Below are 26,284 nucleotides of genomic sequence, written 5' to 3'. Positions count from 1 at the left end.
GGTACAAATATTCGCTTCCTACATAAAAGGATAAAATTTAGCTTTCTTATACCACCACCCCACACACCTACCTTTCTCCCATCATGCTCGTATACTCATGACAATGTTTGTTCATTTGTTTTCATTTCTATTTTACTTCTCTCAAGTGTCTGATCCTTGGCTCTTCATTCATACTTAAGTTTAGGCATTAAAATCCAGAATGTACCTCCTTCGCAGTATCTCTCCTCCCACTCTCTTTATGCTTAAGCAACTATATCTTTTTTATTCCTTTACTGTCATCATGGTAGATTTTCAAGATGCAAAAGAAACAAACAAATGTTCTCAAGCCAACAAGCTCAACCCTTAACTTCCCAAACAATCCCATCTTGATGCTGCACTCTACTTCCCAGTCAAAGTGTTCCTAAGAAGGACAAACAACTATCAATTACCTAATACGTTTTCAGCACTCATCCTACTTGACATGTCTCTTAATAAGTCCTTCTCACTAAAAAATATTTTCCTGGGTGAGTTTTAAAACTTTTCTGTCTTTTGATTCTTGATCTACCCCTCTTGTTACTCAGTCTTAGATTTCTTCATTGATTTTCCTTTACTACATCTTTTTTCTCTTTAAATTTTAAATTAACTTGTTAATTTACATAGAGTAAAGCTCCCCCCACTTTTTTTTTTTTTTTGGTTTACAGTTCTGGGAGTTTTAACAAATGTAACCACTACCACAATTAGGACACAGAACACTTCTCTCCTACTGTGATCCCCTAACTCCTGGCAACTACTGATATCTTCTTTATTCCTTTAGTTTTTCATATTTCAGGATGTCATATAAACAGAATCATACAGTATAAAGCCTTTTGAGTCTAGCTTAGCATGATGCATTTGAGATTCATCCATATTGCTGCATGTATCAATATTGCTGAGCTGTGTCCCTTTGTACGGATGTACCACAGTTTATCCATTCACATACCAAAGGACATTTGGGTTGTTTCCAGTTATTGGCAATTATAAATAATGCTGCTATAAACATTCAAGTACAGAGTTTTGTGTGAAAACAAGCTTTTATTTCTCTAGGGTACATATATAGGAGTGGGACTACCAGGTCATATGGAGTAATTAGTGTTTGACAATGAGATGAGATCAGAGATCAGAGAGATGAGCAGCAGTCAGATCACATAGGGTCTTGGTTGATCATAGTCGAGAGTTCAGATTTTATTCTAAGTTTGACGGGAAGCCATTGGTGGGTGGTTTTGAGCAGAGAAATAACTTGATCTGCTTTATGTTTTTAAGAGGTCTCTCCGGCTGATGTACAGAGAACAGAATGTAGAGGGACGAAAGTAGAAGCAGAGAGGCCCGGTGGGAAGCTATGGCAGTAGTTCAAGGCAGAGATGGGGGAATAGCAGTGGCAGTAACAAGAAATTATTGAATTCAAGATATGCTTTGACGGTAGAACTGACCGGACTTGTTAATGGATTGGATGTAGAGTATGAGGAAAGGGAAAGGTCAAAAATGATTTCCACTCGATCACGAGCTCCTCAAGGACTGAAATTCTGTCTTATGTATCTCTATATACTCAGTGCCAATGCCAGTGCCTTGTCTGAAAGAACATCAACTTTGGAATCAAGTGAGACCTGAATTCAAATCTTGCCCTAATACTTACTGGTTGAAAGACCTTATTTAACCATTTTTGAATACCAGTTTCCTCATCTGTAAATTACAATTATAAATTGTGCAAGGCTGTTGACACCCTGGTACATAGCAACTGCTCCATAAATATAGTTAACGTTGTTTTTAAGTACTAAATAACTACTCACTCAGTAGATGACACAGGCCTTACATTTAATTCTCTGACAGTTGAGGTTCTTTGCTGTCACCTCCATTTTCCTCACCTTCTCCACCCCAACACTTGCCCAGGGTTCCAGGGCTTTCTACTCTAAACAAAGAGGTTCGTTAGCTTCCTTACCTGAGGGAATGCCTAATGGTGGATATCACAAGGATATTTTCACTATACCAAAAAACCTAAAGGAATCCAACTGCTGAAATTATATTTCATCACACTGTAACTTGCTGAGAATAAGGCCTCTCAGGTACTACCTTAATAATAAGTAAGTGATTCGTTGGGCAGAATCTCAAAAGATGACCCAGAGGTAGAAAAATAGACAAGCCATCTGGAGGTGAGAAGAACAGGAAACACTCCACTGCATGTTATGTTGCAGTCCCTCAGAAACAAAGACGCAAAACTACTATTATTTAACTGCTAACCTCAAACTGCTATATAATTTTCACCTTGTGTCTCTTTATCTTAATTCCAAAGTTATCTTAAAACGTGCAATAAAAAATAAAAATGAGAATGATGAATTTTGTTTAACTGTTCTATAATGAAATGCATTTTAAACTACCTGTTTCTTTTCAGTAATACCGCATGTGGTATCTTCCATTGCAATTTTGAGTGCCTGCCCCCACTAACTTAAAAGCTTATTTCCAGTAGCCTATTTCAAACAGCTATTTTCTGCCCTGTTTGAAACAAGCAGATTTACTTTAATGTATTTTCGATGGTCAATGAGGAAAACTGTGAATGAGAGTTAACACTGAGCAGTGGAGTAAATGATACATAAATCGTGTTATTTGCCAAATAACTGAGTTTTGTGCATAGGAAAGATACTCCCTTGGGGGATGTGATACTCTTGATAACATATTTCATCAAATTAGAAATTTTTTCATGTATTCGTTATTTATCTGCAATCAAAACAAAGTAAAAATACTCATTTTTTGCAAAAATTCTACTAGTCAAACTACTTCAATACGGTGCTTACCAAAGTTGAATTATCCCTCATTAATACCGCCATTTGATAGCAAGAAAAACTTGTTCACAATTTTCAGAAGCAAACACACAAAATCAACTGAGTTCATTCTACTATGTAAACAGGAAGATTTACCTCTAATGCAAAGCCATGCTGCTCTAGTTCTGCATAGATGCGTCCACGGTTAATGTAGGTATTTAACGTTACAGTTTCTCCAGCATCAAGAAGAAGTACGACTCCATAATCTGTTAGTGCCTAAAAATAAAATAATCATTTGCAACCTAGATTCAACTCTTCAGCATCTTACTTCATCATTCATGGACAATTGTGTTTATGCACCAACTAGAATCCTACAGTTAGTTGTTTATTTGACTTATGGCCAAAATAGTCATAATGGTCTCCTTAGCTAAATAGTATGGATAATGCTATTTTTTAATAAGTGGGCACCCTGTGATTGCATTTCACATATTATTGGTGAATCACCAACGCTTTCATTTGTGTTGGAAGCCAGGGGATGAAAAACCCCTCCCTCGGCAGTTTCATCAAATGATTGTTGACATTAAAGCAAAGCGCTTATTACTATTTGAATTTTAATTTCTTTTTAACATTTTATTGTTTTTCTTATTGAAATCTAAGCTCAACGGGGCAGATATTATCTATTTTGTTCACCACTGTAAGCCCGGTAACAAGTACCATGCCTGTACATAATAGACATTCAATAAATTCTTACTGAATGAATGAATCATAAGTAAAAAATGGGTCTTAAAAAAACTAACAAATGAAAACTTGTTGGAAAACTACTTCAAAATATTTTGATAGGTATACTCATTATTTTAAAGATATTAGTCTAAGCTGAGAAGTAATCAACTCAGGTCTTCATTATTTTATCTTTTTTTTTTAATCACTGAATAAACAAGTTTTTACTGGTCATCTATCTGAACAAGGTATCAGAAACATCCCAAATTTGGGTTGGAATTGAATATCTTAAATCATTTTCCTACTGAATATTTTGTCCAAATGAGCCATATGGTTTGATAAGAAAAGGTCCAAATGTTGTTATTGTGTGCCGTTGAGTCAATTCCAACTCATAGCAACCCTATAAAAAAAAACCCTATAGGCAGGGTAAAACTGCCCTATAGGGTTTCCGAGGAGCACCTGGTGGATTCAAACTGCTGACCTTCTGGCTAGCAGCCTGAACTCTTAACCACTTCGGTACTAGGGGTCCTTATACACTTGTAGCACATGCTAACTGAAAATGGCAAATAGATAGAATTTTACTATTTTCACACTTGTCTTCTTCTAGTGTTTCACGATTGAGCACTTAAGTGTCTGAAAGAATCGTGTAATTAAAGATACTATATTTTGTGACATAATTATAAATAAGCATTGTCATGGCTATAAAAATAATTAGTAATACTTGTTAAAAACACACACACACACACACAAAAGCTAGAATGTTAGCCTAAAAGTTGTCTGAATTTTTCTTTCAGAGAATCACAGAATGTAAAACTTGTAAGACACCTTAGAGATCCACTAACCAGTTGTGGTTGATTCCCACTACGGTGACCACATGTAGCCCCATATGTAACATGAGAGGAGACAAAAGCTGGGAAATGATTTAAGAGGATGGATCAAAGTCTTGGTCCATCCTGGTTTTTGTATCATGCCTCTGCTATTATTAACTATGATGTCTTAAGGAAATAACATTTTTTTTTAAGCCTTAGTTTCCTCATCTGCAAAACTGGGATATTAATAATTCATCATATTGTTGTAAGGGTCTACTTAAAAATATTTTAATTGTATATTGGTAAAGCATTTAGCCAAGTGTCCGTCACATAATGTATGCTAATTAAGTGGTAATTGTTACCATTTTTATTAACATAGAGTGATAGGATCCAGAATTCACCTTTGCTTGTTTTTTATGAAACTGTATTTTAAGAGAATGCCTCAGTTCATTTTCCACAAAAAGACACTTGGGTTACCTCAGCCTAGTGATGGCAGGAATGCTGAGAAAGCGGTGAAAGTAGACAAAAAGAGCAAGTGACATTGTATCTGGCATCCAGAGCACATGTTGGAGGTCAGATGGTTTTACAAAGCCACCTAAAGGCCATGTTAACCCAGAGGCAAACAAGCCTGAATACAACTATACAGGTCTCTAGCTTCCTGTGTGACTTAGATGAGCTTCCTAACCTTTCCCTGCTTCCATTTCCTCAGCTGTAAAATGAGCAGTTGGGTGAAATGCTTTGGGTTACTGGCAGCTCTAAAATCACCAATATTTTATTATTCTAATTCATTTTCATTGGAGAAAGATGTGGCAGTCTGCTTCCGTAAAGATTTACTGCCTTGAAAAACACTATGGGGCAGTTCTACTCCGTCCTACAGGGTCACTATGAGTCAGAATCGACTCTATGGCAATGGGCTATGGGTTTTAATTTGGTCTCACTATGTTTGGGTGGGAAACCCTGGTGGTGTAGTCGTTAAGATTTAGGGCTGCTAACCAAAAGGTTGGGAGTTTGAATCCACCAGGTGCTCCTTGGAAACTCTATGGGGCAGTTCTACTCTGTCTTATAGGGTCACTATGAGTCAGAATGGACTCAATGGCAATGGGCTTGGTTTGGGGTTTAATGTTTGGATAGTTTTGCATTTTCTTCATTAATGAGACGCTGGCTACTTTATGTATTTCAGGTAACAAAAATGCAAGTTACTCGCCTCCCTGCCAGCCCATTGTTTGCAGCTTCAGTTACCCAAGAAGTACAGGGGGCTGGGAAGGGAGTCGTCAAAGACACCTGCTGTTGGGTCACCTTGATAAATGATGCTTTCATTAGCCCCAAGTATCTTAAGAACTTCTTCATTACCAAAAAAAAAAAAAAAGTTATTCATTTGTCAACATTTCTGGAAAAAATCTGATAATCTGGTTACTAGAAATTCTACATCCTCTTAGGAAGAAACAACGTTCCTTAACTTCCTCCCTTCCACAGCCTCTAAACCTCTAAAATTCTGAATGTTTTAAACCTATTTAATTGTCCAAGTTTCAAGGAGACTGCAGAGTGTCCACACAGAACGGCAGAAATGTGGGGTGAGGGAAATATCTTTGAAAGGAATGCTTCATTTACTGTGGAAGTGGGGTAAAAAGCAGGCAGAGACAAATGCTAACAGAGAAAGAGAAGCAAGGGGGTGGGAGAACACAGGCCACTTGCCTCCCCAATGAGGAACCCTGACTGAAAAGGACTAAACCAAGGTTGGGGGGGCGGGGAGGGGAGCGGGGGAGGGAGATAATGTTAAAAATATAAAAGAGGGTTGCACAGGTAGAAGCTGGACCAAGAGAAATGGAGAAAAATGTTTGCTGCAGACATTGACATCGGTTAGGTATTCACAACACACCAGCAAGTCCTGGTCACAGGTCCTCTGAGCTGGAAACCACTCAAAACTGCCTGCTGGGTCTATGCTCTGGGCATTGTATGAAAAATACCCCCAAGAATTGCTCTAGCCAATGTTGACATTTTGAAGCAACAGTATTGTTAGTGATCACTGCTTTAAATTTCTTTTCCCAGTGTATCAGCAGAAACATTTACTCAGTTCAGTATTAAAGACGTAATACATTTTAATTTATATTTGCCTTTAAATGCTTATATAAGGACTGTAAAATTAAATTTTCATTTGACTTATTGCAGAGATTGTATAAGAAAATTGGGTGAACACTAACAAAGAAATTATTCTTTGAAATGGTTCTTTGGTTTCTCAAGACTTTTTGTGTGTATTTCCATAGTGATTATTTTTCAAAATCATAACAGAAAATGCTTTACACGTAACTTTAACAGAAACTCAGTCAAACATAAATGATGCTAATTGGTAGAGTACGCAGTTTAAATAATAAAAATTCTATAAACATGTTTTTTATTAAAATGGTAGTCTTACCATTTGAAGTTCATTTATTTTGGTGTAACATATTGCTCTGTTATAAAATGCTACATAACTGTTTTTGTCCATGTTGATAGCTATAGTTAAATCTCTAATTGCTAGCTTATATGCCTACAAAGGAAAAATAATTAGATGAGAAGGGCAAATCATAATGGACTGAAATTTAATTTTAAAATAAATTCTTGATTCTGTTAGAGTTGTTGGAACACTCATTTAACCAGTCTGTGTATCACCTGTGAAATTAAGACAATTAAGCTAATCTTTCACAGAGTTAATTAAGAGGATCTCCTAGTAGGAATTATAATAGTTTCTTTTACCAGCAAATAAAATTAAATTTATAAACAACTTTAACTTTGACGATTATTACCAATGTTGCTATGTGGCAAGGAGAGAATTCACTTCCTCACTGGTAAAAGAGAAGCAAGCCAAGTTCATCCGGCAAACAGTCACCAGAGCTCACTTCTTGTGTCACTCAGGCTGTCATATCCATAATCGTAATGTTTTCTACCCACGTTCTCTTTTGCTTCCTCTTTGATTCTTCTCTGATACCTTATATCATCCATTTCTATAGATAGTAATTTTCATGGAATTAACATGTAATGCAAGGTCTTACTTTTGCTTTAAGGTATTATTTGCAAAATATTTCATATGAAATAGCTACAAAGAAAGGTCAGAAAAAGAAAGTAGGGAGAAACAAAGTGTTCCCAGCAATATCAGATGTCAATGGTGCCGCTCACATACTGTCTGATCCAGTAATTCCCACTTAAGAACTAATCATAAACTCCAGCAATGATTTTGTACTCAGCTGTGCATAACTGCATTATTTTAAATAGTTAAATAACAAAAAAATTTAAAACAACCCATATGTCCAACAATAAAGTGGTTAAAAATACATTATGGCAGATTATTACGCAAGTCATTAAAAATGGTATCTCCAAAGATTAAGTGTGAAAAGCAGGACACGACACAAAACTACCTAAGTAGCATAATTCCATTTTTGGAACGTATCATGAATTATGAGAAAAAAAACTAAATGAAAATACACAAAATGCTCTCAGGAATTACCATTTGATGGTGTGGTGATAAGTAATTTTAATCTCCTTTATTCCTTTCTACATTTTCCAAATTCCCTATAATGAACATACACAACTTTCTTAAAAGTAAACAATGAATGTTCTTTAAAACGTAGATGTGACTACTTTGTGAAAACTTATGCATTTTGAAGCCTTGTGAAAGTGTAAAGTGTTTTCTGTAGTTCTGCCCTTCATACTAGGGAGATTCTCCTACCACAGAGAACAAAAGGAAGCAGTCCTTTACATCCTGAGTATCTGTTCAGTTTAAATCTCAGCTGACAAGGCAGGAAATGGCCCTACCTTGTTATAGTATTTCAGAACTCCTCTGTAGAGGTAGGCACGCACACTCTCAGGGTAAATTTTGATGGCCTCGTTACAATTCAAGATTGCTTTGGAGTATCTGCCTTTCAATCCATAGTAGGCTACCCGGCTCAAATATGCCTTTTTACAGAAAGAGAGGAGGAAAGCAGGAGGGAATGTTTTAGTAACAGCATCAATTTTATCAAAACACACTTTACTTTGAACAAATAAATCTATGCCATCCACAGATGGTATAACAGTCTTTTTTTTTTGCACTCTCTTTTGTTACAAAAAATTCAAACATACAGAATAACTGAAAGAAGAGTACGACAAACTCATATATTTGCTACCTAGATTTAATAATTTTTAGCATTTTGGCATATTTGTTTTTTCTATTTTTGCTGAAAATAAGTTGTAGACATCATAATGCTTCACCCCAAATCCTTCAGTATGCATTTACTATAAAGAAGGACATTCTTCTACAGAAGCACAATTATACATCTAAGAAAATTAACAGTAATTCCCTAAAATCACCTAATATTTAGTCCATATTTAAATTTTCCCCAATTATGAACAATAAAGGAATTTCATAGACTGTTAAAATCAGGATCCAGTCAAGCTTTATCTACTGAATTTTGTGTTGTCTCTATAGTCTCCTGATTAAAAGGCAAGAATCAAAGTGACAGTAAAATAAGCAAATTAAATAACAGTATAAAATTATAATTATTAAGAGATATATTATATACAATATTTATATACATCACAATGCACAAAGCACTTTTATATAATTTCCTGTTTCAAATGTTTAAATTCATTGTTTCGAATAATTCCCTGTTAACAATATCCATTAAGTTCAAAGGGGAAATACTGATACTGCATTATCAAAATAAAGTTGGTTGAAAAGTAGGTAAAAGTAACCAGTTGTTCCTATCTAATAACAATGGCATACAATTTAATAATTTTAGCCAAGTTAACACACTGAATTTGTTCATTTAAATACCTGGTAATGCTTTGGATTGAGGGTAATTGCACGATTAAAATCCAGGATCGAGTTATCCCTTCGAAGTTTTACTTTACAAAGACCTCGTTGATAAAAGCCTTCTGCAAAATCAGGATTTGTTTTGACAGCTTTTGTGAAAGAATCAAAAGCCTAGAGGAGCACAACATTAAAAAGCAAACCATTTGGTGAGTAGAGTACATTTTTTTCAAATGTTAATAAAGTATAGTATATAACTATTTTTGAAAAGGTTTCACTCTATTGTTTGGTCTTTTTAAATACGTTTCTCCCAATGATTCTGTGGAGCAAACAAAAGTAATATTTATGAACAAATCAGGTTTATCATTATAATTTATTGGCCCCTTTATTCTCGGACTAATGTCTACATAATCCATGTTGGTAGATTAACCATTACTCTTCAGACTTTGTTCCTTCAGAGAAATCACAACCAATACATTTATTTTCTATGAGGTCCAAGAGCTATAACAAATCCATAGTTAAAAATTTCACGATAGTCCATAAAACCAAAGCCGTTGCCGTTGAGTCAATTCCGACTCATGGCAACCCTATAGGACAAAGGAGAACTGCCCCATAGGGTTTCTAAGGAGTGGCTGGTACACTGGAACTGTGGACCTTTTGGTTAGCAGCCATACCACTTAACCACTGCACCACCAGGGCTCCTTTAGAACAATACCAAAAAAAACAAACCCATTGCCGTCTAGTCGATTCCGACTCATAGCGACCATATAGGACAGAGTAGAACTGCCCCACAGGGTTTCCAAGGAATACCTTGTGGATTTGAACTGCCAACCTTTTGGTTAGCAGCCATAGCTCTTAACCACTATGCCACCAGAGTTTCCTCAGAACAAAAGAACTCCAAAATTATTCCCAAAGTCATAAAGCAAAGCTGGATTTGTTCCAGTTGTCCAAAAGGACTAAAAACACTGAAAAGATTTGTAATTATTCTTACATTTAAAGGATTTCTTTCTTTTTTTTTTTAAATTTCTTTTATTGTACTTTAGGTGAAGGTTTACAAAGAAAACTAGTTACTCATTAAACAATTAATACACATATTATTTTGTGACATTGGTTGCCAAATCCATGACATGTCAATACCCTCTCCTTCTCAACCTTGGGTTCCCCATTACCAACTTTCCTGTTCCCTCCTGCCTTCTCATGCTTGCCCTTGGGCTAGTATGCCCATTTGGTCTCCTTTTGTTTTACCAGCCTGTCTAATCTTTCACTGAAGAGTGAACCTTAGGAGTGACTTCATTACTGAGCTACAACGGTGTCCAGGGGCCATACTCTCAGGGCTTCTCCAGTCTCTGTCTGACCAGTAAGCCTGGTCTTTTTTTTTTTTTTGGTGAGTTAGAATTTTGTCCTACATTTTCGTCCAGCTCTGTTCAGGACCCTCTATTGTGATCCCTGTCAAAACAGTCTGTGGTGGTAGCCGGGCACTGTCTAGTTGTGCTGGACTCAGTCTGGTGGTGGCTGTGGTAGTTGCGGTTCACTAGTCCTCTGGACTAACCTTTCCATTGTGTTTTTGGTCATTACTGAATTTCTTACTGGAATAACTAATCAAGTGCAACTCTTTTTCAAGGCTATGGTTATGCAAGTTTAGCACACTATACTAAATATAAGGGTTGAAATGATGTGTGGTGTACGTGTGTGTGTACATGTACAGAGATGGAATAGTGAATTGTCCAATATTAGCCACTGGATGTTATTTTATGTATCTACCATTTCATTGATAATTCCGAAGCGAGAAATTGTATAAAATGGCCAAAGATTGGATAAACGCATATTAATTGAATCAAGTGGTTTTCAATGAAACTGGCCATCTTAATAACCAGTTTCAACCTGGCTGGAGTTGCTGTTCATCTGCTTAGTCAATAAGAAAAGCCAAAGAGATCCTAATCATTTTCCATTTATTTTATATTACATTGAAACACTCCACTTACTGATTTAATAAATAAATTCATATTAATGTGATGAAATTATTTTGCTATAATGTTTTCTACAATTAGGTTTATTATTTTGGTGAGAAATACACATTAGCCTTTACTATATTGTTAATAAACAAGCATCAAAACAACAGCATCAAGGTACTGATTAAATGAAACAATGTACTAGGAATTGCAGGGTAGAGACTGACTGTAATAGGTCAATGCTATGTAACACTGTGAAGCTTTAAAAGAAGCTTTGAACTACTCACTGCATAGATGGAGCCCCCAGGACTCAGTGGTTAAGAGCTCGGCTGCTAACCAGAAAGGTCCACAGTTCAAATCCACCAGCCAGTCCTTAGAAACCCTATGGGACAGTTCTACCCTGTCCTGTAGGGTCGCTATGAGTTAGGATCGACTCGACTTCAATGGGTTAGACAGCCTTCAGAAATAGAACTGAACATGAGCAAACAGTCTCTCAAATCACAAACAGCCTATGCTCTGTAGTCCTAAATACACGAAATACCGTTTGTAAACTGCCTTCTTCCATGTAACAAAGGCCCAAGTGATACAGACAGTCTGCTGAAGCCACTACAGCATTTGGTCCTTTATCGGAATGAGCAAAGACATCCAATGCCTTTTTAAACGTTCTCACAGCTTCCTATAATGATAAAAATGAAAGGCAGTGTCTTAGTCATTCAGTGCTGCTATAACAGAAATACCACAAGTGGATGCCTTTAGCAACAACAAATTTATTTCTTCCCAGTAAAACAGGCTAAAAGTCCAAATACAGGGCATCAGCTCCAGGAGAAGTCTTTCTCTGTTGGCCTTCTTGGCAATCTTCCCCTGGACTAGGAGCTTCTCCACCCAGGGACCCCAGGTCCAAAGGATGCACTCTGCTCCCAGCACTGCTTTCTTGGTGGTATGAGGTCCCCAACTCTCTGCTTGCTTCCCGTTCCTTTTATCTCTTATAAGATAAAAGGTGGTACAGGCCACACCCCAGGGAAACTCCCTTTACATTGGCTCAGGGATGTGACCTGAGTGAGGGTGTTACATCCCACCCTAATCCTCTTTAACCACAGGCAGAGATTATGATTGTTAACACATAGGAAAATCACAAAATGGAGGACAACCACACAATACTGGGAATCATGGCCTAACCAAGTTGACACGTATTTTTGGGGGACACAATTCAATCCATGACAGAAGGGTAGAAATTTCTTTCTAATATCTGTTTAGCATTACAGCCTTAAATGCTAGTGCAAACTCTAAGCACACAGCCACGAGGACATGTATATCTGGAAAGACCACGGATCCTGTGAGTACACAGTTAGAGGAGGACCCAGCCAGAGCGTCTGGTCTCAGTGAGTCCCACCCAGGTGCCAGCCCTGCAACCTGGTACTTAAGCAGACATATATGCATGTATTTTTGCAACTGTAATTTCTAAATTTTATATCCTCTTTTGTTATAAAGTCAGATAGTAATGCCTAATTTATGACCAGTTTCCTAGTAATCTTCCTGAATGGAATATTGTGAAACTACTTGGTAGTGAAGGATTACCTCTGATAACATCAGATGTAATTTTAACCAACCTTTTTTTTTGTCCTCTGTGCTCTTAATGGGGTTCCGCTGACACCAGAAAAATAAACTATCATCAAAATTCACCCATTTAAATTATACAGTCAAAATAGCTAAAACTCTTCCTTGAAAAAAAAAATCAATTTTACAAATAGAAATGTCATTTGATAATCAACTAATCATTGTATGTACATTTATAAAAAATACAAATGTTTGTTACTATTTAGCCCATACTCTTAATTTCATTAAACTGCCAGAGACATGATGAGATTTAATTTGGATATGCTACGTGGCATTTCTTGCTTCCCCTTAGCAGCTAATTCACATATTTACAGCCAGGGCTTTGAACCGGTTTGCTCCTGTATGAATCTCTGCTGAGAATTTGGATTTCCACCCCAGATATACTGAATCAGAATCTACAGTTTAACAAGATCCCCAGGTGATTCTTACGTATAATAAATTTCAAGAACCTCTGCTCTACTAGGGGTTCTCAGAATTGGTCCCCAAACACCAACATTAGCATTACCTTGGAATTTGCTAGAAACGTAAATTTTCAGCACAGGTTCAAACCTCAACAAACTGGGTTAGAAGCCCTGTTATCAACCCACCTCAATATCCATTCCCCTGTCGTCACTCACAGCACATGGCCTTGCCATAGAGAAAATGCATTACCTTCTCAATTTCCCTTGTTTTTACTTTTCAGTATATCTCTATCTTCATCCATATTCACTTTTCTCTTCTGTCTTTGAATGAGAAGAGCCCTTGTGGCACACTGGTTAAAGCACTCACCTATTAACCAAAAGGTCAGTGGTTCAACCTACCAGCCACTCCATGAGGGAAAGGTGTGGCTGGCAATTTGCTTTCGTAAAGATTTATAGCCTTGGAAAGTCTATGGGACATTTCTACTCTGTCCTACAGGTTACTACGAGTCAGAATTGACTCCACAGCAGTGCTTTTGTTTTTGTTTTTGGGGGAGGTGTTGGTCTTTGAATGGTTTCCTTTCTTCTCCTTTTCAGAGCTAACTCCTAAGGCTGTGTGCTTGACCTCATCTTCTTCTGCCCCACCTGAGCTCAATCTGTTATTGGAAATAACTTATTTCCTTCCTGTTTTGGGCCTCTGCCCTTTCACTGTCTTCTTGAGTTAAAAAATCTACTCACACCTTCAACTTATTTAAATTTGTTAACAAATCTTCACTTCCTTCGGCTTCCCCCTCTAGCTGATGTCCCATCTTCCTCTCCTTCACTACTCTAAGAAGCCTCCTCAGCACTGTGGCTGCTGTGGCTATAAGAGCTTGGAGGAGAGCAAGACTGTTGCTATAATTCCAGCAAAATAAAAGTATGTTCTGAACTAGGATAATGACCATAGAAATAAAGGAAGGAAGTGGACTTGGGAGACATTTATAAAGTAGAAACAAGAGAAGTTTATTATTGATTTGGATGGAGGAGGGAAGCCAAAGGTAACCCCAGGTTTCTGGCTAAATGACTCCCTAGGGTTTCTGGAAGTTAGAGGAAGAGGGTAGGCAAATATAAAGGGTATTTCCAAAAAGATGAAGCAATCAATAATTTCAAATGTGGAAGAAAAGGAGACAAAAATACATATTAAGAAATGACCACTAAATTTGCAATTAGGAAGTAATTACTGAAATTGACAAGAGTAATTCATTCTAAATCAGAAGTGTATCTATCCATTTTCTATTACTGAAAATCAAATCTCCACACTCAGCAGCTTAAAGCAACACATATTTGTTATCTCACAGTTTCTGTAGATCAAGAGTCCAGGCATGGCTTAGCTTGGTCCACTGCATAGCTTAGCTGGTCCTCTGCTCTAGGTCTTCCAAAGGTGCAATCAAGCTGTTAGCTAAGCTGTTATCACCTGAAAACTCAACTGGAGAGAATCTGCTCCCAAGCTCATTCAGGTTGTTGGCAGAATTCATTTTTTTGTGGCTGTATGACTGAGAATCTAGCTTCTTGCTGGCTGTTGGCTGGAGGCCACCCTCAGATCCTAAAGGATACCTATAGTTCCCTGCCACATGGCCCTCTTCATATGCGGTCACAGCATGACAGTTTGCTTTTTTCAAGCCAGAGGGAGAATCTCCCCAGTCTGTTAGGAAGAAATTTCATATAATCTAACACAATCAAAAGAGTGACATCCCATCAACTCTGCCAACTTCTGCAACTTGAGGCTTGAATTTTTTCTTCAGTTCTTTCAGCTTGAGAAATGCTGAGTGTGTTCTTCCTTCTTAGTTTTCTATCTCCAGCTCTTTGCATGTGTCTTTATAATACTCTATCTTCTTGAGCTACCCTTTTAAATCTTCCGTTCAGTTCTTTTACTCCATCATTTCTTCCTTTCAAACTAGCTACTTAAAGTTTTAGAGTCTCTTCTGACTTCCATATTGGTCTTTCTTTCTTGTCTTTTTCATGACCTCTTGCTTTCTTCATGGATGATGTCCTTGATGTCATTCCACAACTCATCTGGTGTTCAGTCATTAATGTTCAATGCATCAAATCTATTCTTGAGACGGTCTCTAAAGTCAGGAGGGATATACTCTAGGTCGTACTTTCGTCTAGTTGACTTCTAATTTTCTTCAGTTTCAACCTGAATTTGCATATGAGCAATTGGTGGTCTGTTTCATAGAATTTTACTTTAAGCAGCAAGAAAACCAGGCAGCACCTTCAACACTTGCTTGGAAATCTTTCATTTCTATAAACTAGCAGTGAATAGAAAATATTTTTTAAAAAGATGCCAGTTACAATAGAAACAAAAATGATAAGAATACCTAGAAGTATATCTAATGAGAGATGTATCAAATCTTTTTAAAAGAAAAAGTCAAACAAATGAGATGTATCATCAAGTCCATAAACAATTTAATAACATAAATGTGTCAATTCTCTCTAAAGTTTCAATATAATTTCAATTGAAATCCAAACAGAGTTTTTAATGGATATCAACAAGCTGAATTAAAAACGTATATGGAAGAGTAAAGGCCCATAAATAACTAGGAATTCCCTGGAGAAGAATATGGTATGCAGATTTTCTCTACAGATTATCAAAAATTATAGTAGGGCTATAGAAACTAAAATATTGTATTACTTGGCCAAAGAGAGAAACTGACCAAAATAACAGAATAGAGAGCTCCAAATCAGACCCATACATACAAGAAAACTTGTGTGATAGATGCTGCAGTGCAGATCTCTGGGTTAAGGAGAACTATTCAGTAAAAGATGCCATAACATTTGCATAAGCCTACTAGGAAAGCTGAAATCTATCACTATTTCACACACACAAAAATATCCATTTAAGATAGATTAAGGCCTTAAATGGAAAAAGCAAAATTTTAAACTTTTAGAAGAAAATATGGAAGAATATGTTTATGACAGTGGTGTAGGGAAGGATTTCTTAAACGAGATTTTTTTTTTTTTTAGTTCCTGACTGTAAAATAAAAGATAGATATATTCAACTACATTAAAAGAACCTCTGCTAATCAAAAAACACCATAAGGAAAAGGAAAGATTCACTATAAATGAATCATAATGATTCATAATGAAGTCACAAATTGTAAGAAGAGATTGTGGCACACAAGGAACCCTCGTGACACAGTGGTTAAAGCATTTGGCTGCTAACCAAAAGGCTGGTGGTTCAAACCCACCAGCTGCTCCATGGGAGAAAGATATGGCTGTCTGCTTCCATAAAGATTTATTGCCTTGGAAACCCTATGGGGCAGCTCTACCCTGTCTTATAAGATCACTATGAGTCAGAACTGACTCGAAGGCAGTGGGTTTGGTTTTTTGTTTGTTCGTTTGTTTTTTATGTGGCACACATAATCAACCCAGGATTAGTATACAGAATTTATTTTTTAAATGCCTGCAAATGAATAAGAAAAAGACAAACAAGACATGTATAGGCAATTGATAGAAAAGGAAATATGACTGACTACTGAATAAATAAAAGATGCTCAACCTGAGAAATGCAAATTAAGATCACAATGAGACATCAGTTTTCATCAAGTTATGTTGTTGTTAGGTGATGTTACATCGATTTCCACTCATAGGGACCCCACATGACAGAGTAGAACTTGCCTCATAGGGTTTTCTTAACTGTAATCCTTACAAAAGCAGATTGCCAGGTCTTCTCCCAAGGAGACCATTGGCACCACCAGGGCTCTTTTTTTATCCAGTAGGTTGGCAAAAATGAAGTCTGACAATACCAATCATCATAAAGGACGCACAGATCAACAGGAATACTTATACAAGAACACTTACACAGCAAGTGGGAGAACAAATGAATACAACTCTATGGAACAACATATCATTTTCTTAAATGTTGAACATTCATATTCTCTATATACCAGCAATTCCACTCCTATGAATATATTCTGGAAAACTACATCACATGTTAACAGAAGACATGAAAAAGAATATTTAGATCAGCCATATTCTTAAAAGCTAACAAAACAAATGGGAACAACCTAGATGGTAAAGAAAGAAGAAATAAATAGTATAATTTAGTTTTGTAAAAAGTATTTAAACAGTCAGACTAAGAACAATATATCAATTCCAATATCAATATATCAGGTTTAAGTAAACATTACTCAGAAGACTTTTCACCTTGTTTCTCTTGGCCTTCATTTGGGCTTTCGCTAATAGAGCATACACAGTTATCTCGGGTTTACTCAAAGTGATTGCGTGTAAGACCTGAATGGCTTTGTCGTGGTTTTCACAAAATGAATAAATGAGTGCTTGCTGTACAGGACTCAACTCAATGAGACCTAAAAGAAACAGAAAGGCTTATCAATGTCTTATGGCATCTTTGCCAAGTTATCCAGGCTTTAGTATAATTATTTTAAGGAAAAGCAATTCAAAAAATCTTCCTATATAAAACGAATTAACAAATCAATATTATACTAAAATCTATTTATTACCAGAAAACAGTAAGCCGTCACAATTACAAACAATTAAAATTATAAGTCTGTTATTTTCTATAATAATGTCTCCCACAAAATTCACTATGCTATGAATCATGGAAACCCTGGTGGTATAGTTATGAATCGTTGTTTTACTAATTGATGATGCAGATATGAAACTGAAGTTTTAAAGTTTCAAAATCTGACTTTTAAGTGAATCTTTCATACATCTGTTGTTAGCTTCCACTAAGTCAGCCCTGACTCATAGCAACCCTGTGCACAGCTGAACTAAACTTTGCTGGGTCCTGTGCCATCGCCATGACTGGTTACAGACCAGACCATTGTAATCCATGAGGTTTTCACTGGCTGATTTTCAGAAGATTTCCAGGCCTTTCTGCCTCGTCCATCTTAGTGTAGAAGTTTTGCCGAAACCTGTTCAGCATCATAGCAACATGCAAACCTCCTTAGACAGATGGATGATGGTTGTGTCTGAGGTGCACTGGCCAGGAATCAAACTCAGGTATCCCACATGGAAGGTGAGAATTCTACCATGGAACCATCAATCCTCCCCCATATTATCTGTATACAGCTACTGAAAATAGCATAAGAATTTTACAGAGGTATTTCTTTTTAAGATAAATTTTTGCATTGATTGTATTTACCTTTGTTCATTTCTGCTACTTGATAAATTGTGAACTTTGCAAGATCAAATTGTCTCATTGCAAGAAGATATTGTCCTCTGGAAGAAATAATAGCTTTCTGATTCTAAACAGTTAAAATCATTATTTTAAAATAAAATTTCTCATACAGGTAGTTCACGACTTATGAAGGGGCTACATTCCAACGACTCCATAGGAAGTCAGTTCTGACATAAGTCAAATATCTTTTTTTTTTTCAGTTTGCATTATTATCACCTTCTATTATCAGTAACTTTGTAAATCTGAACCTTATTTGTCTTTGGGAGTTGGAAACATTACATATAAACTTACAAATATAAATTAATTTAAAAAAACATAAAAAAAATACACAAATCATTAAAAGGGACAGTTCTAAGTGCAGTTCGTGTAACTCAAATATATCATAAGTCAGGGACTACCTGTAAATAGTTACTTAAAATGTTACCAGTATAATACAATTGCTAATATATTCATTTTTTTATGTACACAAAAACAATGCGAAGATTTATAAACATTTTATATAGTTTAAACAGACCAATTAGCACGGAGATGTGATGAGAACACAATTAAGAAAATGTGATATTGAAAGAAAAATACTCAAATATTTTTTTGCAATTGTCTGTATTTAAAATATTATGCTGTCAGTGAGAAATTATTAAAAGATAAACCAAGTTCAAGGGATATAAAAGGGGAGAAGTATTTGTATAAACAACCAAAATGTGGTTCAAAAATTAAAAGACACAACATTAAAAGACAATCAGAAAGCAACGTTCTGTATCATTTTCCCAAGTCTATATAATTCCTGAAAAGTTATAACATTTTTTTGGTAATGATGATTTATAACTACCAAAGAGTCCCTTTATAGCAAGCTCTAAATACTGCATTTGAGATAAAGTTAAATGTGTCATTTTTCCCCCCACTGAATTACCTAAGGTTTATGTTTTAATTACCTGAGGTTTTGTTTATCTTTTTTGTGGACACAATCAAAACAACTGTTGGCATTTCTGACATTACTCTCATGAGGTATGTGTTAACTATATAACCAGTAATCTAGAGAGCCTTCAAATAACTTGAACACTAAACTGTTAAGTTTTGATGGAGGAATACAGCAAAGGAAAAGATTGGGTTATCTTACGTGATAAATTATCTTCAATTTTAGCAAAAATAATAACTACATCTGGTTTGCTGATTCAGAGACTGCAATTGCTGGAAGGTTAAGTGTAAAATGAGGAGGCTAGAAGAATCAAAAACCCCAATTATTTAACTAGAGAATTAAGGATCCCAGCAATCAGCTCGAATGTGAAGTTATCCCAAGAAAAGTTGTATTTCTATGCTCATACCTTATTATATATAATTGGATTCCATCTGGCTGAAGATGGATAGCACAAGATAAATCTCTTACTGAGTTTTTCAATTTATGCAACTGTTGAGTAACAAACAGAAACTTAGTTCCTAATAATAATAATTGCTTCCTTTACAACATGTATCCCCTCCCATCATTCACTACAGAAATTTTGTAGTAACATCTTCTAATACATGTTTTCCTTAAGAATCAATAAAATAAATGGGATAAAGAGAACTAAAAAAAAATTTTATAGTGCAAAGTCTTTTTTTAACCATTTATCTTTAATTTGCAGGAATGATGACATACACCTACATTATATTTAATCTTACACAAATATGATCGTATCATAATTCGTGTTTTGGGGGAAATGAGAGGAAAGAAATTTTTTTCCTTTTTTGGTTTGGCTTTCCAGTCTTTCTTCCTCAACCATATAGCCCTCTCCACCAAACGTGACTGTATTAAAAAAAAACAGCATGTGAAGTAGAGTAAAATAAAATGTAGAAGTCAGTTCCACTTAAAAATAAGCGAGAAAAAAACATATTTGCATCAAAATCAATGAATAAATGAATCAATTAATGAAACAAGACACAAGGGTGAAAAAGGAGATCTATTTAGCACCAACATATAATAACAAGTAAACATTGATTCTTTCTATAATACTGGCCACATCAACTGTGTGTTCCCGTTCTCCTTTCTGAATGAGAGTGCGTACTGTGACTATTCTGAAAAGGCACATCTAAGCCTAGGGCAGAGATATTACCCAGAGATCCAGGTCTTTGAAATTGACACCGTAACAGATTAGTACTTTTAGGTCATTAACCTTAGGTAGAAAGTGAGTGTATTTTGCTTATAGCAGAGAAAGTAAGCCAAAGGTGTCATGAACAAAAAGATAAACTATAGTAGTCATTAGTACTGTTCACCAAATATCTACAGCTGTCTTCCTGGCCCTCAAGGACAGAAGCATGTGTCATTCCTGAGCCAGAGCTTTTAACTTCAGGTGAAAAGACCTTCCAGAGATCTTTTCCTCTGCCATGACAATTTACAATATTCCAATAGTGGCTCCTTCATCAGCCTAGGTCCTAAAATCAGGACAATGGGGAGCAGAGCCTCCAGCCAACCATGAATGGGCATGCAGTGTGAGCAAGAATTCTACCTTTGTTATTTTTAACACGGTGATTTTGATGTTGCTTTTTACTACAGCACAACCTAGCCTATCCTGACTGAAACCAGGGTGACCAAAGCAGTGTGAGCTGGTAGGAGGAGGCAGAAAGGTAATTAGGAGCTAGCTCATGTGGGGTCTTGCATGCCTTTGGAAGGATTGGCTTTTATTCTGAGTGCAAAGAGAAACTATTGAAGGCTTTTGAGCAAAGAAGTGAAATAATTTGACTTGTGTTTTAACAGGATCACTGTGACTGCTGACTTGAAAATTTATTGAAAAGAAGTGAAAAACGGAAGTAAAAAGAAAAAGACCGGGAGGCACTGCAGTAATCCTGCTGAAAAATGGCTGTGTCTTGGACAGGGTGCTTAGTGGTGGAGTGGTGAAAAGGGGTATCTGTTTTGAAAGGCAGAGATAACAGTTAACAGTGGTTATCTCTGGAAGTCAGATTTGATTGGTGTCAGAGGGAACTTTTGTTAAATTTACTGCTTGAATTTGTTACACTAAGACTATATTATATTTATATTTTCTAATTTAAATAACTTGTAAAAATTAAACAAAATTTAAAAGAAAGTATGAACAGTTGGTATTCCATTCTCTAAACCCACCCACGCACCCATACAACTACACACGCACATACACACGCGTGTGCGCGCACACACACATACACACAAAACACTGGACCAATAAGACTCCAAAATGCTAACAGTAAGTCTCCCTAGAGTATGAAATTATTGATGGTTTTAGTTTATTCTTATCTTTGTCTATGTGTGTGTGTGTGTGTGTGTGTGCATAACCTACAGTAAAATATCTAGTACTTTCATGATAAGGAAAAAAACAGGCTTTATAAAAAAAAGAAAATGAAAGACATAAAAATGCACACCTAGTAAGTAGAGGCTTTATAAGTGTGCAATTATAGTTCTATCTGTTAAACATTTATTACTTATGAGTACATTAGCCTCTGCAATTAGCTAAAGAAAAGAATACATTAATATACTATTTAACAAATATTCAGAAACTTTAAGCTTTTTTAAAAGTCAAGATTCTCAAACCTTGAATACCTTCTGATAGGCTTCTGCTCGACAAATATAGCTTTGAATATATAAAGGATCAATTCTAATAGCTTCCGAAAACTGCCAGATGGCTTCAACATAGTTATCCAGGTGTAGCAGATGTATGAGGCCAATATTTATATAAGCCAAAGAAACAGTTCTGAAAAAAAAGAAAGTAAAATCTTATTAGACATTTTTAATTATTCTAAATGATTTCCTATTATGAAAACCTAACGAAATACACATATTAATATGTATCAGGGTATTTTTTTACGCTTTACTAAAAAAAAAATAAAGCACAGTAAATTAACTATTCTCTATTAAAAATTATAAACACTCTTTAGAAAATCCTTAACAGGGAATTAACATTTGTAGAATAGGTGCTAAGAAGAGAATTCCTAAAGTCTCCTTGTTGCTTCTTTGGCTTAATAATGACTTATTTTTACTTTACCCTTCTGTGACTTAATTAGGAGTTATCTTGAATTACAAGGTTAGTTTTCCTCATCTCAAAAAATGTTTGCCTCAGGCTATGTTCCCCATGAGTAACAGTGAGAAACAATAATATACTAGGGTTTGGTGGCTTGGAGTTAAAAGTCCTCTCTGCGTAGGTATTAACTCAGCCACTTTTCTGTTTGATTTGAGAGAAAAAACATTGTTTTTTTCTCTCAAATCAAAAAAATTTCAGTATAGAAATAATCTTTGAAATTACCCTGTTCAATGCCTCCATTTTAAAACGAGGGAACTACACATCCTATATAGCCCAACTTCGTAGAAACCCTGACCCTTTGCCTATAAAACGTCAAAGTTCCTGCTGCCTACATTCGGACTCTTTCCACAGGAGCTCTTTCCTTTCCCTTCCTGGCTCAAGAATGTCCGAAAGAAAACCGTGATCATTATGAAGCCATGCTCCATGACTTTCCTGAGTCAAGTTCAAAATTTACCTTAGATAAGATCAGTAAAGTTTTCTCGTTGGAATGGAATTGGTTTATTCCATGATTTATTCCACTTTCTAACACCTTCCATTTTAATGAATGCTTCATTAGAAAGAAGAGAAATCATGTAATTAAATTCTGTGTTTTTTATTGCCTGGCTTTCTTACTCAAGTAGTGTGTGTGACTTTCAGTATGTGTTTTTTTCCTGAACCTATCTGCCAGGTGCTCCTTGGAAACTCTATGGGGCAGTTCTACTCTGTCCTATAGAGTCGCTATGAGTCGGAATCGGCTCGAGGGCACTTGGTTTGGTTTGGTTTTTGGTTATGTTCTGAATAGTATCGGCATTTTTTCTTGGCTTTTTTCCTTGTGCTTTTTTTCTTGAAGTTAGGTGTTCTAAAGAAAAGGTTCCTCCCACTGATTCATATGTTGTGCAGGGCAATGATACATGAAGTAGAATGTTTTGTCACTATTTTAAAACTTGATGACAGTTTTCTCTGAAGTTAAATTCAAAAAACTTTAGCCTGGGCATCTCCAAGCACCTTTTAATACCTGTTGGTTTATTATCCATGGATTTATCTAACTCCTCTCAAGCCCATTTAACCTCTGAAACGTGCAAAAGCATTTGAGGCAAACAGATTTTGAAAAGAGGTTTTAGTTCAGAAGTGGCACTATTTTTAAAGTAGTATTCTAATTCCAGGATAACTTCGTAATGTCTGATTTTCTACAAGGTTCTCAATAGTAACAAAAAAGGAAACAAACAAAAACAGCTTTTCTTTCATTTCAGTTTTTTTCTTAATTTTATACAAAAATGATAACTATAAGAAAGAAAACTTACCTTTCTAGAGAAATAACAGTTTCAAAGTCACGAATTGCCAGGAACCACTGTTTTTGTTCTGCATAGAGTATGCCCCGATGTAGAAAAGAACTTAGATTTTCATAGCCATCGTTTATGAGAACTTAAAAACAAAAGTATGTATCTTACTCAGGTTCTGAACAACCTTATCGGAACTCTATTTCAGTCTATATAGCCTTCGTAGTGCTTATTCTTATTTTTAACATTACACTAAATAAAACACATCTACCATGACTGATAGTATTTGGTGAGTGAAAAGTAGTACTGTACATAAAAATGTATTTGTTTAAGTCACAATGTGGCTATTATGGTTCACAATTTCATTACAGCTGGAAGAAATCTTGATGGTAATCCAGTACAGTCCACTTTAAAGATAAACAGATTGAGGTGCAAAGAAGCTAGGTATATTGTCCATGTTCATGATGACAGTTAATGGCAAAGATAAAAGATAAATCTAACTCTCCAGATTCACTTCAGTGGATTGCAATCAGAAAGGCACCATTGCCTTGGATGGCCTTTATTCTCAGGAAGACATTGTTACTGGCCAAGGAACAGACTCTGGTACAATTCCAGACCAGGAAAGACAGCAGAGGTCAACAGAGAACACACATAAGCCAGGAAGGCCAGTTACAAAGAGGCTACTCCAAGGCAAGCAGAACTTGAAGTCAAGATGGGCAACCTGACTATGCAGGTTCCAAATAATAGCAGCATGGGTCAAAAAGAGCCTCCTCCCGGTACTCCAAGTGAGTGGCTCTCTCATGCTTCCTCACTTAATGATTAACCACCACTTTCAAAAACATGCTAGCATACGAGACACTACAAGGTTTGACCCATGTCTTCTAAGCTTCTCAAGCCTATTTTGGCTAAGAAGGGAAAGTTTTGCCAAAAATGTGCAAAATGTTCACAATCTGGGAAACAAATATCCACAGTGCTGAACTTTGGCATAAGCAATGATAAACTCATTGCCGTCAAGTTGATTCCAATTCAGAGTGACCCTAAATGACAGAGTAGGACTATCCCATAGAGTTTCCAAGGAGCACTGGTGGACTCGAACTGTTGACCTTTTGGTTAGCAGTCACAACTCTTAACCACTACGCCAGCAGTGATCATACAGATGAAGTAAATAATCACTTGAAAGCAATCTGACTACTGAGTTTGAAGTGTGATTGACTGTTGCTGTTGTTAGGTGCCGTGGAGTCAGTTCCAACTCATAGCGACCCTATGCACAACAGAAGGAAACACTGCCCAGTGCTGCACCATCTTCACAATCGTTGCTATGTTTGAGCTTATTGTTGTAGTCACTGTGTGACTGGCTAGCAAGTAAAAAGGCGACCATAGCTTTGGTGAGCAGCTCCATAAAAATGGGAAAATTCTCGTTAAGCAAAAAAAAAATAGAATTATTTAACTGTTCTGTGTCTCAGTTTTCTCATCAGTAAAATGGGGATAATAATAATATCTAACTCATAGCATTATTCTGAATATTAGTTGGGATACTCCATACATAACACTTAGAACAGTGCGTGGCAAGTACTAAAATGCCCAGTAAATATTAGACAGTATTAGTTTAGAAAAATATCTTGAGGGTCCTTTTTGATTGAGGAAGATAAAACTCCTTGGGCAAGCTTATAGTAAAGGATTGAGGCCAAAATCAAGCTAGTTTTCTTTGCAAATTAAATAATAGGGACTTCGAATTATTGTGAAGAGAGGGGTGCAGAGCTTAAAACTTGGACAAGAGGGAAACATGAGAAAAAGGCCATTAGAGAAAGTCAGTGAGGAAAGAGCCCACTTGACAGCAGATGGACAGAGCTGATAAAAAAAAAATAGAGCCAGATAAACTTACAGAAAAACGGGTGTTTGATCTTCAATTTTAAGTTGTGTGTTCTCTGTGCTAACTTTATTCTCAGAACGCTAAAACATTTGGGAACGGGCTATTACACACAATATACTTGTGTTGCTATATTGGGGAACGTAGGGAAGGCCTGGGGAAGGCACAAAGCATAGACAACAGTAACCACAAGAAGTGAGTGAGTGAGCAAGGATGGAGAATCAACCAGAGACCAGAAATCAGACACAAGGATCACAAGAGAATTTAACAGTAATTTCTAGAAATAGAGGGGAGGGCATTGGACTCTTTACAGCAGACAGGATGGGATTTTAATTATTTTATTTGAATATGAAAGGGAAACATGACCTCAGAAGGCAACTGGACTTAGAGATATTCAAGTAGTGATTATCTGAGATTTCCTCCCCTCTGGAACTATTTATTATTCTTTTTGTGGCAGTCTACTTATCTCTTAATCTCTAGATATTGCCTTGACCAGGATGATGGGATTCTAGTACTTTGTACCCAGGCGAATAATGCCATGATTGAAGTGCTGAGCTCTGGTTGAAATTTTTCAGTTAGAATGGGCTCATTCACTCACTGGTGACTGTTTACTGAACACTTACTCTATGCCCAGCATTAGGCAGGGCACATACTTATACCAGGACTTGATAGAGGGTAAGGTAGAACTGGCCACTTTTAGCCATGGATGCAATCTATATACTAAGGATTCTTAAAGTCTGTTTTTAATTTAAGGGTTAAAAGCTATGAATCTGACTAAACATTGAGCTGGGCCTATGGAGTAGGACATAGCCCACCAGGGCCATTCACTTCCATTTTAGCAAGCTGACTAGGAAGTAGACCTGACTTTCCAGAAAAATCCTCAGGACTCAATATATAGAGATTTCCTTGCTATAGTTACCCACACAAACATATATACAGGCAAATA

At 36.3% G+C, this 26,284-nt stretch overlaps 1 protein-coding gene across 1 annotated transcript in view; it reads right to left on the bottom strand.

Annotated features, from left to right (window-relative positions):
• TTC6 (tetratricopeptide repeat domain 6) overlaps nucleotides 1-26,284 on the bottom strand; it is a 312,748-nt gene that overhangs the window by 30,672 nt on the left and 255,792 nt on the right. The window contains exons 18-27 of the mRNA XM_049899504.1: nucleotides 23,496-23,616; nucleotides 21,738-21,888; nucleotides 19,516-19,598; nucleotides 18,161-18,237; nucleotides 17,203-17,363; nucleotides 11,547-11,681; nucleotides 9,081-9,230; nucleotides 8,081-8,221; nucleotides 6,705-6,818; nucleotides 2,925-3,044 (exon numbers count right to left, since the gene is read on the bottom strand). Coding sequence (XP_049755461.1) covers nucleotides 2,925-3,044; nucleotides 6,705-6,818; nucleotides 8,081-8,221; nucleotides 9,081-9,230; nucleotides 11,547-11,681; nucleotides 17,203-17,363; nucleotides 18,161-18,237; nucleotides 19,516-19,598; nucleotides 21,738-21,888; nucleotides 23,496-23,616 — 1,253 coding nt within the window. The remainder of the gene's footprint in view (nucleotides 1-2,924; nucleotides 3,045-6,704; nucleotides 6,819-8,080; nucleotides 8,222-9,080; nucleotides 9,231-11,546; nucleotides 11,682-17,202; nucleotides 17,364-18,160; nucleotides 18,238-19,515; nucleotides 19,599-21,737; nucleotides 21,889-23,495; nucleotides 23,617-26,284) is intronic.

The sequence above is a fragment of the Elephas maximus genome, chromosome 10 (genome assembly GCF_024166365.1).
Source record: "Elephas maximus indicus isolate mEleMax1 chromosome 10, mEleMax1 primary haplotype, whole genome shotgun sequence".
In the NCBI taxonomy this organism is placed as follows: domain Eukaryota; kingdom Metazoa; phylum Chordata; class Mammalia; order Proboscidea; family Elephantidae; genus Elephas; species Elephas maximus.
This window is presented reverse-complemented; position numbering and strand designations above follow the sequence as displayed.